This window comes from Carassius auratus, unplaced genomic scaffold, assembly GCF_003368295.1.
Source record: "Carassius auratus strain Wakin unplaced genomic scaffold, ASM336829v1 scaf_tig00008539, whole genome shotgun sequence".
Lineage (NCBI taxonomy): Eukaryota > Metazoa > Chordata > Actinopteri > Cypriniformes > Cyprinidae > Carassius > Carassius auratus.
The window spans coordinates 389,089-403,058 of NW_020523950.1; the positions used below are offsets into that span (position 1 = coordinate 389,089).

General features: G+C 37.5%; 3 protein-coding genes across 3 annotated transcripts in view; 1 reads left to right on the forward strand and 2 right to left on the reverse strand.

Moving 5' to 3' along the window:
- On the reverse strand, positions 1-6,399 carry LOC113072087 (probable ATP-dependent RNA helicase DDX20). The gene is made up of 12 exons (XM_026245227.1): positions 6,363-6,399; positions 5,237-5,545; positions 4,981-5,075; positions 4,590-4,758; positions 4,195-4,318; positions 3,966-4,108; positions 3,716-3,854; positions 3,565-3,623; positions 3,115-3,197; positions 2,911-3,016; positions 2,573-2,674; positions 1-1,199 (listed from the first exon to the last, which is right to left on the reverse strand). Exons 2-12 carry the CDS (start codon positions 5,427-5,429, stop codon positions 103-105), a joined length of 2,310 nt encoding a protein of 769 aa, XP_026101012.1. The 5' UTR covers positions 5,430-5,545; positions 6,363-6,399; the 3' UTR covers positions 1-102.
- Positions 5,899-11,089, forward strand: LOC113072088 (PAK4-inhibitor INKA2-like). Its single transcript, XM_026245228.1, has 2 exons — positions 5,899-6,194; positions 8,357-11,089. Exons 1-2 carry the CDS (start codon positions 6,129-6,131, stop codon positions 9,254-9,256), a joined length of 966 nt encoding a protein of 321 aa, XP_026101013.1. The 5' UTR covers positions 5,899-6,128; the 3' UTR covers positions 9,257-11,089.
- LOC113072089 (ras-related protein Rap-1b-like) overlaps positions 10,426-13,970 on the reverse strand; it is a 19,417-nt gene continuing 15,872 nt past the window's right edge. Inside the window, exons 6-8 of the mRNA XM_026245229.1 lie at positions 12,226-12,369; positions 12,006-12,124; positions 10,426-11,474 (exon numbers count right to left, since the gene is read on the reverse strand). Coding sequence (XP_026101014.1) covers positions 12,038-12,124; positions 12,226-12,369 — 231 coding nt within the window. The 3' untranslated portion in view covers positions 10,426-11,474; positions 12,006-12,037. The remainder of the gene's footprint in view (positions 11,475-12,005; positions 12,125-12,225; positions 12,370-13,970) is intronic.

Sequence of the window (13,970 nt, forward strand, 5' to 3'; positions counted from 1 at the left end):
TTAAGAATTAATTTTTATTAGAGAACTACATGAACGTACACAATGCAAATGAGAACATTACAAGGCTCAAAAGTCATTGGCTTGACAATCCCAATCACTTTTTTAGTGCTTCATCATTTCTTTTATGTAGACAGAATTCATATTAAATCCAGTGATCCAGTTATAGGGTGAATGATGATAATAGGAATTGTAATATTCAACCCAAGCTCTGTATGAACTCCAGTAATCCTGCCTGGCCACTTCCTCTTCCAGGTCATCAGTCTCCCTCTTCTTCCACCTCTGTCCTGCTGATGCAGCCTTCCTCCCAGATTTAGAGGCCGGCCGATGTTTCTGGGGAAGGCTGTGGTGGTTAGCAGGATTCTGGGATTGAGGTTTACTAGGCATTTGCTTGTTTCTGCTGGTCTGTTGAAATACTTTAGCCGAAGGTAAAGAGAATTCATTCAGTTCTGAGACTTGATCGTCTGGATGAGCAGGTGTGCAATGTGAAGACCGATAGGGGACAGAAGAGCTTGACTCACTCTCCTCCACCACCATCTCAGACTCTGAAGAAGAATCATCAGATGACACAGACAGAGTCTTCTGCTCAGAGGACAACTCTGAAACCTGCTGTGGTGGAGGAAGATCTTGATGGGAGTGTGATTCTTCTGGAACATATGTTTTATAAGCTTTATGATTATCATGACCATCATCATAATTGTACTGCAGTCCATTAACTGCATCTTGACTCCTGTTGAATCCATCATATTGGCGAATGATTTCAACAGATCTTCCCGGACCTTCTGTTATGAAGTTCTCATAATCCATCACAGCCTCATTGAAAGTCGTAACTTTTTGTGCATGCAACTTAAAAGATGATAGTGGAGGAATTCTGGGAAGGGTGTGATTCTGCTCCCTCTGAGGAGTCGAGTCATGCTGGAGATTTGTAGCAGACTGTAATGGTTTCTGCCTCCCAGGTTTGGGTGAGTGACTTTTTACATTGATTTCAGCTCCACTGTTGGATTTATCACTTGTTGCCCTTTCTGTGATGACCTTTGAGATGTGAGGCTCTCTGGAGGGTTTCGATGTCGGCTTCTCAGATTTCACTTGTTTCTTCTTCCCTGGTTTGGAAACGTCAGGAATTTTCTGAGTGGGTTTGGAAGGAGGTTCAATGATCACGTCCCAGTCACAAGCCTCTTCCATGATCCCTGGAGGGATTGGATCTGTAACACAAGGTAGAGAAAAAAGCTTAACAGCCTTCGCGTCAAGTTAAAGGAAGATTCCAGGTTCAATAAAACTTAAACCAGAACTTTATTTATTTTTACAGCCATTTTAGGGTTCATAGTATTGTGTTGTCATGGCAACTTTGGAGGAAAAGTCACCTTAAGGCCTAGATATACCTTTTTTTCTGAACGTCCGGGGATGAAAATTAAATTTTCAAACCCTGGGTCACCAGGATGATTTATGGAAAACACCTATATAATGTTCCAAGACACGCAGACATGGGAACCAGCAAATGTAATTTTAATAACAAAATAAAAAAGTTGATCACGGCAGTGTTGACCAATGTGGACAATCACAGACATGTCTGTTGATTTCAACGCAATGGCCAATAAGAGGTGTTTAAGTTAGAATCCACTGACCACTCAAAACACATAAGTTTTTGTTCAGAGCCGAGTTATGCATAGACACGATATAAATAAAAGATTCATTGTGCAATGTATAGAGCTTAACTGATCGGAAATTTGTGAAATCATGATAAACTGAAATGAGAGACAGAATTTTAGTTATCATAAAGAGAGTGCTCTGTGCACACTTTCTTGGTTATTCATTCAGAATCTGAAAAGTTTATATTTTTAAACTGTTAAGAGGAAGTCTTGGGATTGACATCCGCATATAAATGTTGGATTATCTCTTGAAATCGCAACAACTGACAGTGATAACAACACTGAACAGGACATATACATACATACATACATATATATATATATATATATATAGCAGTTCGAAAAACCACTGCTTTCAGGAGCCCCTAAGGGCCATGATGAAAAAAAAAAAAAAAAAGATTTTGTGTTCTCTCACAAAAGTATCAAGATGGTTAGCTCAGATGGTTTGCGTTCACTGGAAAAGCACTGAAATACAGTATTTCCTCCCATCTCATATTATTTCTATCACAATAGTTTTGCTAATGCACAAAGTTTCTTGGGGGAGTGAGATTTTTGTTTTCGGAGAGACTGCAAAAGTGTTAAAATATAATTTTTCCACCCATTTAATTTTAATTACCGTCACCATGTCTCTTAAGGGGCTCTATAAGCAAGTTTAATCAAGGCATATTATGCCTTGTGACTCTGTTTTAGTTAGTATTTTATTGGATATTTATATAAATTACACTTTCTATAAATATTTATATTACACTATAGTGACTTTATAGACTGGCCTGACTCACTTACATTTTGAGTGCATCACTGTTACCCAAAGTGGAATTTTTTTTTGTGATAATCAGCATTATACCACAAACGCTATCAGCTGAGCTTAACTTGCACAGAACCTGCAATATTCCTTTAAAAAGGACTAAGATGTCTGTCTTCCTCTGTACCTGGTAAATGAGTGAGATTCAGAGAACATTTCTGAGCAATGGCCATCATCTTGTTCTCCTCCTCTCCATGGCAACAGTAGGTCACAGCAACCCCCAGAGTGCCTGAAATACAACAGACAGGGGTCACCATCAAAGGAAAGACACGGCTGATCATATCCATTTCTAAGATCTAATGAGAATGAAGATTAAATTCATCCACAACTATCACTTTCAGGTTCCAGTTATTAATTCTGATTTTGGAGCTCTCTCATGTAAATGCCCAAGACACACATTAATTAAAGCCACAGAGTAGAGGCTTCACATATATTGGTGCTTAATTGTTCTATAATTAAACATACCAAATCGTCCAGCACGACCAATCCGGTGCATGTAGGTCTCCCAGTCCTGAGGAACGTCCAGATTAATCACCAAGTTCACCTTCTCAGCATCAATACCACGTGAGGTCTGTGGAAGAGAGAGATTCACGAGAAATTAAATGTTGCTTAGGTATTAAACATTGGGTATTTTCCAGTGTAGGTGTTCTAATAGGTTCAGAGCCTCACCAGATCGGTGGATATTAAAACTCGACACTGATACTGTTTCAGCTTCCACATCGCCTCTAACCTCTGATCCTGACTTAAACCACCTACATACAAAACACACACATCAAGGGATTTAAACATAATAACCATTAACAATGACTTTCATTCATTGTGGGCCTTAATTTACATGCACACATTCTAAATGATATCATTCTGATCCAAAACCTAGTGAGCTGCCTACAGAGGCACTGTGCTGTTTTTCCATTGCTTATGTATGTGACTGTTAAAAAAAGAGCTTAAATTAAAACTTAATCTCTTTAAAAACTGAGACCTTGCATTTTTTCAGTCTATTGTCCTGTGTCTAACACTTTTTAACAAAACAAAACATATTCTGTGTGAATGACCCTAATACCAATTTGTGTACCAAAAAATCTTTTTGGTATAGTCAGAATTTAGTGAGAATTTTCTCACCTGAGATGCAGACCGCAGGCAAACCTTTAGAGGACAGGATATCAGCCAGGTGCTGAGCTCTGTATAACAACAGCTCAAGTCAGTCTTTCATTACTTTCAGTAAAGATCACAATTCTGTTGTTAAAGAAATTGGAGTTTTGGCAGCTCTTGCCTTGTATGGAGGTTTGAGAATACCAATGCTTGGTTAAACGGGATTTTGCTAAAAAGTTCAAGAAGACTCTGAACCTTCTCCTCAAACACTTTATGAGGTAATGAATGAGATGGCACGATTTTATAGTACTGCTTCAGTCCTGAAGGAGAGAATATAACACAAGAACACCACAAACTGTTTCAATTCAGATTTGAAAGCGTATTCACATGAAAGAAATGCATCAACAAATCAGACAGGACCGAAGACTGACCAAGGAGTCCGGGGTCTGTCTGGTTCAGTCGCACAAACGTCGGCTCTCTCATGTATCTTGACAGATGCTGTGCAAGAGATTCTGGGTAAGTGGCAGAAAGGGCCAACATTTGTTTGTTTGCAGGTAAAGAAGAGAAAATCCAGCTAAGAAAAGACAGAAAGATCAGTTATATCTGCTGAATAACAATCCAGAAAAGTCTCTGAATCCGAACCACCTGTTCAACTCTTACTTGATCTGCTCCTGAAAGCAGCTACTGCTGTTGTCCTCCAGCAACTTATCAGCCTCGTCCAAAACAAACAAACGAATGGAGGACGTAGTCAGGGCTCCCATCTCAATGAGCTGCTTAATACGACCTATGAATTAAACTAAACTTCATCAACACTGCCTTAGAAAATAAAAACAACTCTCTATATTTAATAAAGAATAGATTTAATAAAGAATAGACTTAATTTAAATAGCATATTACAAACATTTTGAAATGCAAAAGGTATTTTCATCCACATACGAATGTCCAAATCTAAATATGCAATATTAGCCAATCTAAACTAAAGTTAGTTAAGGTTACAGTTACTATAATAATTCATCTGACATATCTGTCCAGTAAGAATTTCAACTAGCTCATACCTGGTGAACCAATGGCAATGTGGCATTTCTTCAGGTGAAATTTGTCTTGACTGACAGGTCGGCCACCGATGAACACATGACACTCCAAGCCCTCCATAGCACTACCTATAGCCATGACCACAGCATGAATCTGCACCGCAATCTCCCGAGTGGGGGCCAAAACCAGCACCTGATGGAACAAGAAAGGGCACATGTCAGACAGGCACACATTCGTGATTTGGGTGCTTACATTTAACATTAAAAAAATAGAGTCTTTCAAATCTCCATAGTTCCGTAGTTCTAAATAGACGAGTCTTTCAAATATCCATAGTTCATATTTAAACAGTTATTATTGAATAGGACATTGTTTGGTAACACATTACATTCCGCTGTATATTGGAAAAGGTTAAACCTGCGTGGTTGTGTTTTCCAATATAAGAGAGTCCAAAGCGATGGTGGTGAACACACAGGTTTTTCCTGTGCCAGACTTGGCCTGAACTATAAGATCTGCACGGAGGAAAACAACAATAAACAAGATTAATACCCGGTGCATGAAATTTCTCATTGATGCACTATATTTTCTTGATTTGCACATTACACTCGTGTCATTAAAGAGCAGTCAGTTTTGGAATGTGAATAACGCCTGTTTTGGTACTGTTTTCTCGTACCGAGTCCACATCTTCCCAGCGGGATTGCCTTCAGCTGGATGGGGGACGGTTTGTGAAAGCCAGAGGCAGATAACCCCTCAAGCACATGTTTTGAGAGGAGTAGAGAGCTGAACTCGACACCCCCGTTCATCAGAACATCTTCTGTCCGGGTTCTGGATTGCAGCTCATGCGCTGCGTTCACGGGTGCCGCCATGTTTTTATTGCACGTAGTTCAGTTCTTCGACGCTGAATAAATGAGTTTGGGCACTGAAATCACTTCGCCCTCTTGCGCACAGAAACAGAAACACCGCTTAAAGTATCAGCAACATCCTGCAGAGGGCGACAAACACACTAGGTTGACATAAACAAGCGATGAAATTGAAATACAGTGCCTATTATTATTTTTATCTCTGTGGAGACGTTTGACTTCTGTGGAGTTTAAATTAAAACAAACTCTGAATACCATATCAAATACATTTCCTTTAATAAACTGTAATTACACGTCGTTTGAAAGTTTGACCCAGCAAGTTTAAAAACGAACAAGTGCTGCTTTAGATGGAAGGCATCGAGGAATTAAATTCTATATAACTATTATTATTTCAGTTCTAATATATATTTTAAAGTTTCCCCTCAAAGCAACATGACACAACATATTCTTCAGTGGCTTGACTGTACCTCTTCCTCGTCTGTGCTGAGCTGTAATGTCATCTGAATGTAATCAGCAGTGTCAGAGGCGAGATGATAGAGGAATATTATTAGCAAACATCGCTGGTCAAACACGACTGACCATTAGAAAGCAACACGGAAGAACCCAGATAACTCAGCGAATAGCGACATCAAAAGGAACGAAGTTTTAACGATTCATAACGCGTTTAGTAATTTTTTTTATTGTTTTCTTTGTAATTTAGCAGTAATGTGGCAAGAGAAAACGAATCCCGGTGATATGGACAGCAACCTTCTGCGTCTAAAACATGAACTGGTGAGATTTTCTTGATCGTTTTCTTTTGTCTTCTACTTTTACAGGACATTGTGTGTTGTTATTGCAAGCATCTTCACAGATATGTATACTAGACATAATTAGTATGACTTTGCATTATATTGTTCTCATAGCACAATTTTATAGCCTTTCTCTTGCGCAGTTTTGCACCTCTGTGTTTATGTTTATCCAGCTGTTGTCCGGGGCAGGAGAAAAGGTGCAAACTGATTGGCAACGGTTTTTTGAAAAGGAGGCCGCTGATTGGCTGGCACCTGAATTCTGTAATGTTTAAAAATTTAAGTGCAGGTTGTGAAATTTATGTCAAACAAAAACACGCTTTTTGATTCTGTGAACATATAACATTGCGGTACAAAAGCGATGCAATAAACCCTTATGGCGGAAAAAAACTTATCTAATTAATTTATTCTAAATAGCAATTAAATGATTAATTTATTTACGGTGTATTTATTTAAATAACCTTTATTTTTATGATTGAGAGTGGAAATAAAGTGAGAGAATGGGTGCTTGTCAAATGAGGAAACAGGGCCACAAGGATGATAGGGTTGATGGAGATTGGTGGTTTAGGGGTGGAGATGGGTGGTTTTGGGGATCAGGGGGTGGAAGACATAGGTTTAGGTATAGCCTATGTTAGGTGGGATGAGTTCGATCTGTATCCAGCCATGCCCCCTGGATCTGCACTGAGGTCCGTCTTGGGTACATCCCAAAGGAAACTGACATGGGAGAAGTCAGTAACCTCACACGGGAGAAGTCAGTAACCTCACACAATGAGAAATACTACCTTCTGCTGAATCTGATGAAATAGTGAACATGAAACATGCCTTAACAAGTAGCAAGCAGGGCTAAGTTATATACGTGAAAGTGATCACCTGCAATAATTTGCCTCTTAAAACTTTAAAAACAGAACTGTAATTGTAAAAGTGACTTTTATGATGACATTATGGCTCTACTGCTTACATAAGCAGCCTATATGACATTCTGTTTAAATTTCCACTGAATGGAATTTTTCTGGTCATAATAAAAGTTAAGCAATATGTGTTTATGACCAACCCAGTAAAATCATAAACTGAGTACAATACATGGCTTAGCTGTTCGCCCATGATTTAAAGTCTAGTCATTTCACCCACATAAGCTCCTACATCTCCCATCATGCCTTGAGACACAACACTGCTGTAGAAAAGCATCAGTTGTGCGCTGCTGTGCTCAGACTGGCTGGTGATCGATCACCAGGGACAGAAGAAACAGAAAACAGGGAGTGAGATGAGAAGAAAAGAAATGCAGGGACTGCAGGGTGAAAGAAGGTAGGACGACAGTGGTTTTATTCTATAACAGAAGAAAAAGGGCATTTTTGCAGTGTATGGAATACAAATAAAACACCACATCAATATGAAATACATTTATTTAAATTTATGTAAATAAATAACCTAAATACAACCAAACAGAAACCGTTATGGGATATCAAATATGTATATAAACATTTTGACTCATAAATTCACTAAAAGACATACATTTTGCTTTTCAGTATAAATCACGTTAACATTTACCAAAACTATGATGTTACAACTTTTACATCGTTTACAATTTTATATGTTCATAACTGTCAAAAAATAACATTAATAAATGTAATAAAACATGCTCCTTAAAAAAATAGCCTAATTCTAATATGCTGATTTGGTGCTCAATAAAATTATTTTATTATTATTTTTAATGTTGAAAATAGTTGTGCTGCTTAATATCGCGTAAGTCATGATTAAAAAAATTCTGGATTCTTTGGTAAACAGAAAGTTCTAAAGAACAGCATTTATTTTTTATTTTCAATGTCATTTTTTAGAAATCAGTATAGTTTCAAATCAGCTTTAAAAGAAGCCATGCCTTCATCCTCCTAGTGAGCAATTCATTGGAGGCTGTGACAAGAAAAAAAAACACATCTGCGTTCTCTTCAGCAGATGCTGAGTAAGGTATCTGTGATGGGCAGAAATTGCAGACTGTTTGGAGTAATATTGATTTTTGATAATTACTGTGAAGTGAGTGTGAGATAAGTGTTTTTCATCAGTCACAACAGATTTCACTGATAATTGCTTCATTAAGTCTATAGTAATTGCTCTCTTGCTTATTTGCCTTTCCCATTATGTGATTCTTTGAGGCAGTCAGATGAGGGTCTCCAAGCTCAGAGGAATTCTGTGATCGGTGCTCTCCAGGAGCTCAAACTCTTGCAGGTCCAGACTGCACTGAAGGAGCTGGAGTTCTCCAGTAAAACGAGCCAGGTCTCTTCACACACTCACACAATGCTCGATCAGATAAACCACAGTTCAAGAATAACCCACCTGAACCGAACACAGAAACCAGAAGAAATTCTTTCACAAGAATGTTTCAAGACTGAGCTTATCATGGAACCGTCTTTGTATCTCACGAGTTCTCCAGCAGAGAACCGCCATACTCCCACGGTACATGAACCCAGGAGGGTTTACAGAGGAAGTCTGAGCACTTCTTCCTCTTTTTCCTCTCAGGAAGACACAATCGACAAAGATTTCTCTTCATTCGATATCGACGACTCCACTGATTGGACAGCCTCATTGATGAACCACAGTAGAAACAGACAGCCATTGATACTGGGCGATAATGTTTTTGCTGATTTGGTCGGGAACTGGCTGGACCTGCCTGATGTTGGAGGCCAGACAGCAGGTAAGGAGCAGAATGACTTCAGTCTTAAAGACACTCTTTCGGAGTCATCATCTAGCAGTCACTCTCAAGATATCTCCAGGAAACTCTCACTAACAGCAAGCATCTTCAAACGGGTCCTACGTCGTGTTCGGCCACAGCACCAGCGAGAAAGCAAAGCAACGGATATCTGGAAACAACCAAAGGTCTCATGCAGAAAATCAAAATCAGATGTCAGCAACCCATTCTGGAAGAGAACGAGAAGAATGAAGATGAAAACCACTCCCACCCAACAAGAGGGCTCAGAGGGCTTGATAGACAGAGGATGGGCGGAGATTGTAGAGAAGCATAGAGAAGTGTTTGATTACAGCTCAGCTGTGTGGGTCTGATACAGTTCTACATGGAAGAGACTGTTACACATATTATTAGCAATTGTTAAACATAATTAGTGGACTTTTTGATCAAAATTATTGTAAAAGTGATCTTCAAGTCACGGTGCTGCCTTTAAATGCACCTAGGAAAGTCAGCCATTTGTAACGGTCACATATTCAAGTCAAAGGTAGTCTAAACAATATATTTATATGCGGAACACCAAACCCAAATAACTGATATTAATTGAAAATTATAAAAAAAAAACATTTATATCTTCATTGTAATTATGTAAACTAAATGTGAAGCAATGTAAAAGTTTAGATAAACACCACTCACAACGGACTTGCTTGCCACTTGCCGATGTATTGTCCTAATATTGTATTGGAACTACTGTCCTTCTCCCTCAAGTGAGAGGAGTAGCACAAACTATTAATTTCCAAAGATATGTTAGGTTAACATTTCTGGAATGCATTTGTATGTGTTGTTGGTAATGTAAGCATGGCAGAGCAAAGAAAACTGTATTAATAGAGTCACATTGTGTTGCCCACGGTGTTTCTGTGAGATCCCTTGAGAGCCTAATGCTGTTTCTGCTGATGTTTGTATCGGTTTAGGTTTAGGCCTAACTGTCAGTCATTCTATGAAAAAGTCCTGATTGGTGCTTTTTCACAAATGTCTTACTCATGTCTTAGCTTTGCAAGCATAAAGCTGCTTTGTATTGAACAGAAAAACTATGCAATGATGCTTAACTGCTATGCAAAAACTGAAAACGGCACATTCAAATACCTGCGTTTTCTCAGCACCTTCATGTTATCTGTAATAGATATATATATATGGCTGTTGGTCCTGGAATAGTCTCTATACCTGTTTTCAGAGCTATTTAATGATATGGGATACTTTTTATAAAAAAAATAATAATAAAAATGTCATCAAGAATTTTTGCTTTAGTCACGCCTCATTAATCTTTGTGAATCTTTTTATTTTATTTTATGCAGCATGTAATCTGGTGTGCACCAAGTATGAATCCCCTATATTCATACTTAGGAGGTTTGTAGAAAAATGTAAGATAAGTGGAATTATTTATACGGCTTTGTGTTATATCTGTATCTACAGTACACTGAAAAACTGTTTCTCTATAATGGTCTATGTTGGTAAGGAATGGAAATATAAAAATAAAACACCACATCAATATGAAATACATTTATTTAAATCTATGTAAAAAATAAAATCATAAAGCACACATTACTTTTAAAAACAAACCAAAAGCCAGCCAGACACTTTAAAATGCTCAACAAAACCATGGAGCAGAAAAATGAAGGCTAAAATCAAATATCTGACACATCAAGACTGATTTAACTTGGCAAATGAAGTGACAAGGACTGTCTATTGATTATTGGTTTAACGGTTATCGGAGGAGAAGTCATCTCTGCAATAGAGATCAGAAGTCATCCTTCTCCTGCTCAGGCACAAAACGGCTGATATTTATCCCAGGCTGAACTACAGCCTAGCGCAAAATACAACCAAGGGAAAAATATATAATAAAAGTTAATTATCTTTAAAAAGTGGAAATATTAATGACATTTTGATTGTGGAAAAAAAATGCATTGGCTTCAGCAAAAAATATCTTTATCTTGAAGATAGACAGATCCAAATTGCTCATCTTAACTTTACCACCAAAAGAAAAAAAGAACATTAGTAATTTTTCACAGTTTGTTTAGATAAAGATTGAAGCATATTAAAGGGAATTAGAAAGCAGTGTTCAAAAGTCACTCAGGAAAATGTTTTGATGAATGAAGGGCCACTTCTTCTCTATACAAATGATTAGTGATAGTCCAAACATAATGAGAAAAAAACAAAATAAAATCATTTTACAATCAAAAGCATGTTTTTGAAATGTCCCCGTTCTGTCTGTAGGCATTAAGAAAGTCCTGAAACCTTTCCCAGAGTGTCTAACCCCACTTCACCATGTCACAGACGGAGCTTCTGCTCCAGACACTCATACTTATTGTGGAATCTGCTTCAGGGAAAAAAAAAAAAACTGGCAATCAAGGAGCGGGGGAAAATATTTTTTCAAGACTGTTCTGGAAGAAAAGGCAGAGGCTGCATCTCTCTTTTTTTCTTTCAAGTCTGTGTTTTAGTTGAGGAGTCCGGTGTTCTGCCTTAATAATTGTTTGGCCAATAACTGTAAAGAGGAACAGAATGTTGACCAGCTGGGCAACAGTTCTTCATTTCGTCAATCTAAAAAGAAGGAAAAAATCATGTCATTCATCTCAAGTAACCCCTTCGAAGAGCTGCTAAACCAAAAAGTTGGTTTAGAATCACAGGACATAGAAGTCTTGCACTAAATGCAACAATGCTAAATCTCCAGCAAGTGGTGCTGTTTTTTTAAATGTTGCAGAAACATGCAAATAATGCCAATAAGATGAACGGGAATGCTCATTTGATAGCTTTCTCCAGGTCTCTCCACAGTTATTAAAGATCCACTGATATTAAATGGATCATGACATGAGAAATCAAATTTTCACTGATCTTTTTTTAACACGCATGGTCTCCATAACATTAAAACATCCTGCGATATTCATCCTCTTAATTACAAAAAAATCATTTAAACGTTTAACCAAGCAGTTATCATTCATTAAGTATTTTGTGCACCCCTAGCAGACGCCACTGATGGAAAAAACACAGGATGAAATCTTTACCACTGATCACAGATGAAAGGAGTTCTTAATAAAGCATGTGCTGATTCCTAATGGACTTCTGATTGTCTACCTGGCTCAGAGCTGCTGCGGTGATGCAGTTTGTTACAGCAGAATGCAGTTTGACTTATTTTTCGCTCTCTTCTCCACCGGCGTCTTTCTGTTTATCTGCCTTACCAAGTCATAAAAGATCTGATATACACAAAACAAAAACACAAAGGACTTTTATTAGAGGACTGTACATATGTGACCTCGTGCATGTGTTTTTATTATTTTTTTAAACTGTGACTCACCTCATTGACGTTGATCTTTGATTTGGCAGAAGATTCTAGAAAGGCACAACTACTCCACTGACGAGCAAGATTTTGACCCTGCTCCTTCCCAACCACCCTCTCATCCTCTAAATCACACTTATTTCCAACCAAGATCATTGGCACCTATACAGCAGAGAGAGATATCAGATGAGTGCGTGTACTGTGTTTGCATCTGGCTTAAATGAGGAACCACACTCACAGACGGTTAAAAGAAACATGGTTTTGATTTTAGCTTGATTGATTTTTAAAAGATCAGTGTCTTATTTTGAGGCACAAAACACATCCTGTGCTCATGTAACCTGGATTCATATACACCGTACTGTCCAAATGTTTGGGGTCAATGCAATTAAAAAATAATAATAATTTATGATTTTATTTGGCAAGGATGCATTAAATTGTTCAGAAGTTGGAGTAAAGATGTGTATAATGCTACAAAAAATTAAATTTAAGTTGGTCTTTGAAACAATTATCTATTCAAAGGATCTTGAAACAAAAATGTATCAGTTTCCACAATTAAGAAGCACAACACTTCAACACTGATGTAACAAGAAATGTTTCTTGATCACCAACATATTACACTGATTTCTGAAGGACCATGTGACACTGAAGAGTGGAGAAAAGAAAAAAAATGTGGGTGCACTGGTAATGTAGTGTGGTGTGCCAAAGTGTGAACATAGCGTCTGCAAATTTCTTGGATGTCTTTAAGCTCTCGTCTCAGTAAAATTAAATTAAGTTTTGTGCTTTATTAGTTTTGCCTTTGCTGCTTAGAACTTGCTGGTTATACTTTACAAAATAAAAAACATATATTAATTGTTATTAAAAAAGAAAGATTTGTGGTTTGCAAAAGCTAGCACCACTAATAGGCTAGTGACAAATGGTCAAAAAGTGCTTTATTTTTCGAGATACCCCTACCGGAGGTAGAACTAAACCCAACAATGTTTTTCTTCATCTCTAAGGTCTCCCATATATGAAAAGGATTCTTGGCTAAAAATATTTTACTGCTAAGATTGTTAAATTAACAGATATTGTTATACACCACAAAACCAATAAAGGACTAAAATATAGCCTGTCCGTATGGGAGTTAAGGCATATAAACTAATGCAGATCAATCACACAAGCTCTGAGAGCTTTGAAACTTGACATGTTTGTAGTCAGGAAGTTGATTTAACTACTAGAAAAGACTGGATGTGAATATCTTGATGTATGGAATAAATAGACACATGTAAACACATATCTAAAATAAGCGGACATGCACAAATTTAATATCTATGCAGAATGTTTTCATTTACTTTGTGCTTGCTTTGCCTGGCATTATCATAGAAACACATATGATGGCTTGTTGGAAAGGTTGTGCTGAATCCAGCAATACCAAATATGTAAATATATAATAAAAGACAAGTGTTCTGTCACTCAATGTATGAGGTGTCCAAAATGAAAGAACACTGGACAAAATAGCCTCAAGTCCAAATCACATTCACAAAATCAGTGGTGAGAAGAATGTTGAAAAAATCATGGTTACTGAAAAGTAACTTACATTAGGTAAGTGCTGATCTATATTTATGATACATTTAATAATGATACATTTCATAAGGCACAGTATATTATACAATTCATATGAACCACAGATCCAATTGAATCAGTTTTACATTGGAATGGAACACCTTTATTAAAATATCGTCACTGACGGGCAGAATCCTCTCATGTCCAAATTTTGTCTATTTCAT

Coding starts and splice junctions, on each gene's coding strand:
- LOC113072087 (XM_026245227.1), bottom strand. CDS start 5,429: ATGGCGGCACCCGTGAACGCAGCGCATGAGCTGCAATCCAGAACCCGG. Junction 5,076..5,236: donor GCTGGGAAGATGTGGACTCG/GTACGAGAAAAC, acceptor TCCTCCGTGCAG/ATCTTATAGTTCAGGCCAAG. Junction 1,200..2,572: donor GAATCTCACTCATTTACCAG/GTACAGAGGAAG, acceptor CTTGTGTTACAG/ATCCAATCCCTCCAGGGATC.
- LOC113072088 (XM_026245228.1), top strand. CDS start 6,129: ATGTGGCAAGAGAAAACGAATCCCGGTGATATGGACAGCAACCTTCTG. Junction 6,195..8,356: donor TGCGTCTAAAACATGAACTG/GTGAGATTTTCT, acceptor TCTTTGAGGCAG/TCAGATGAGGGTCTCCAAGC.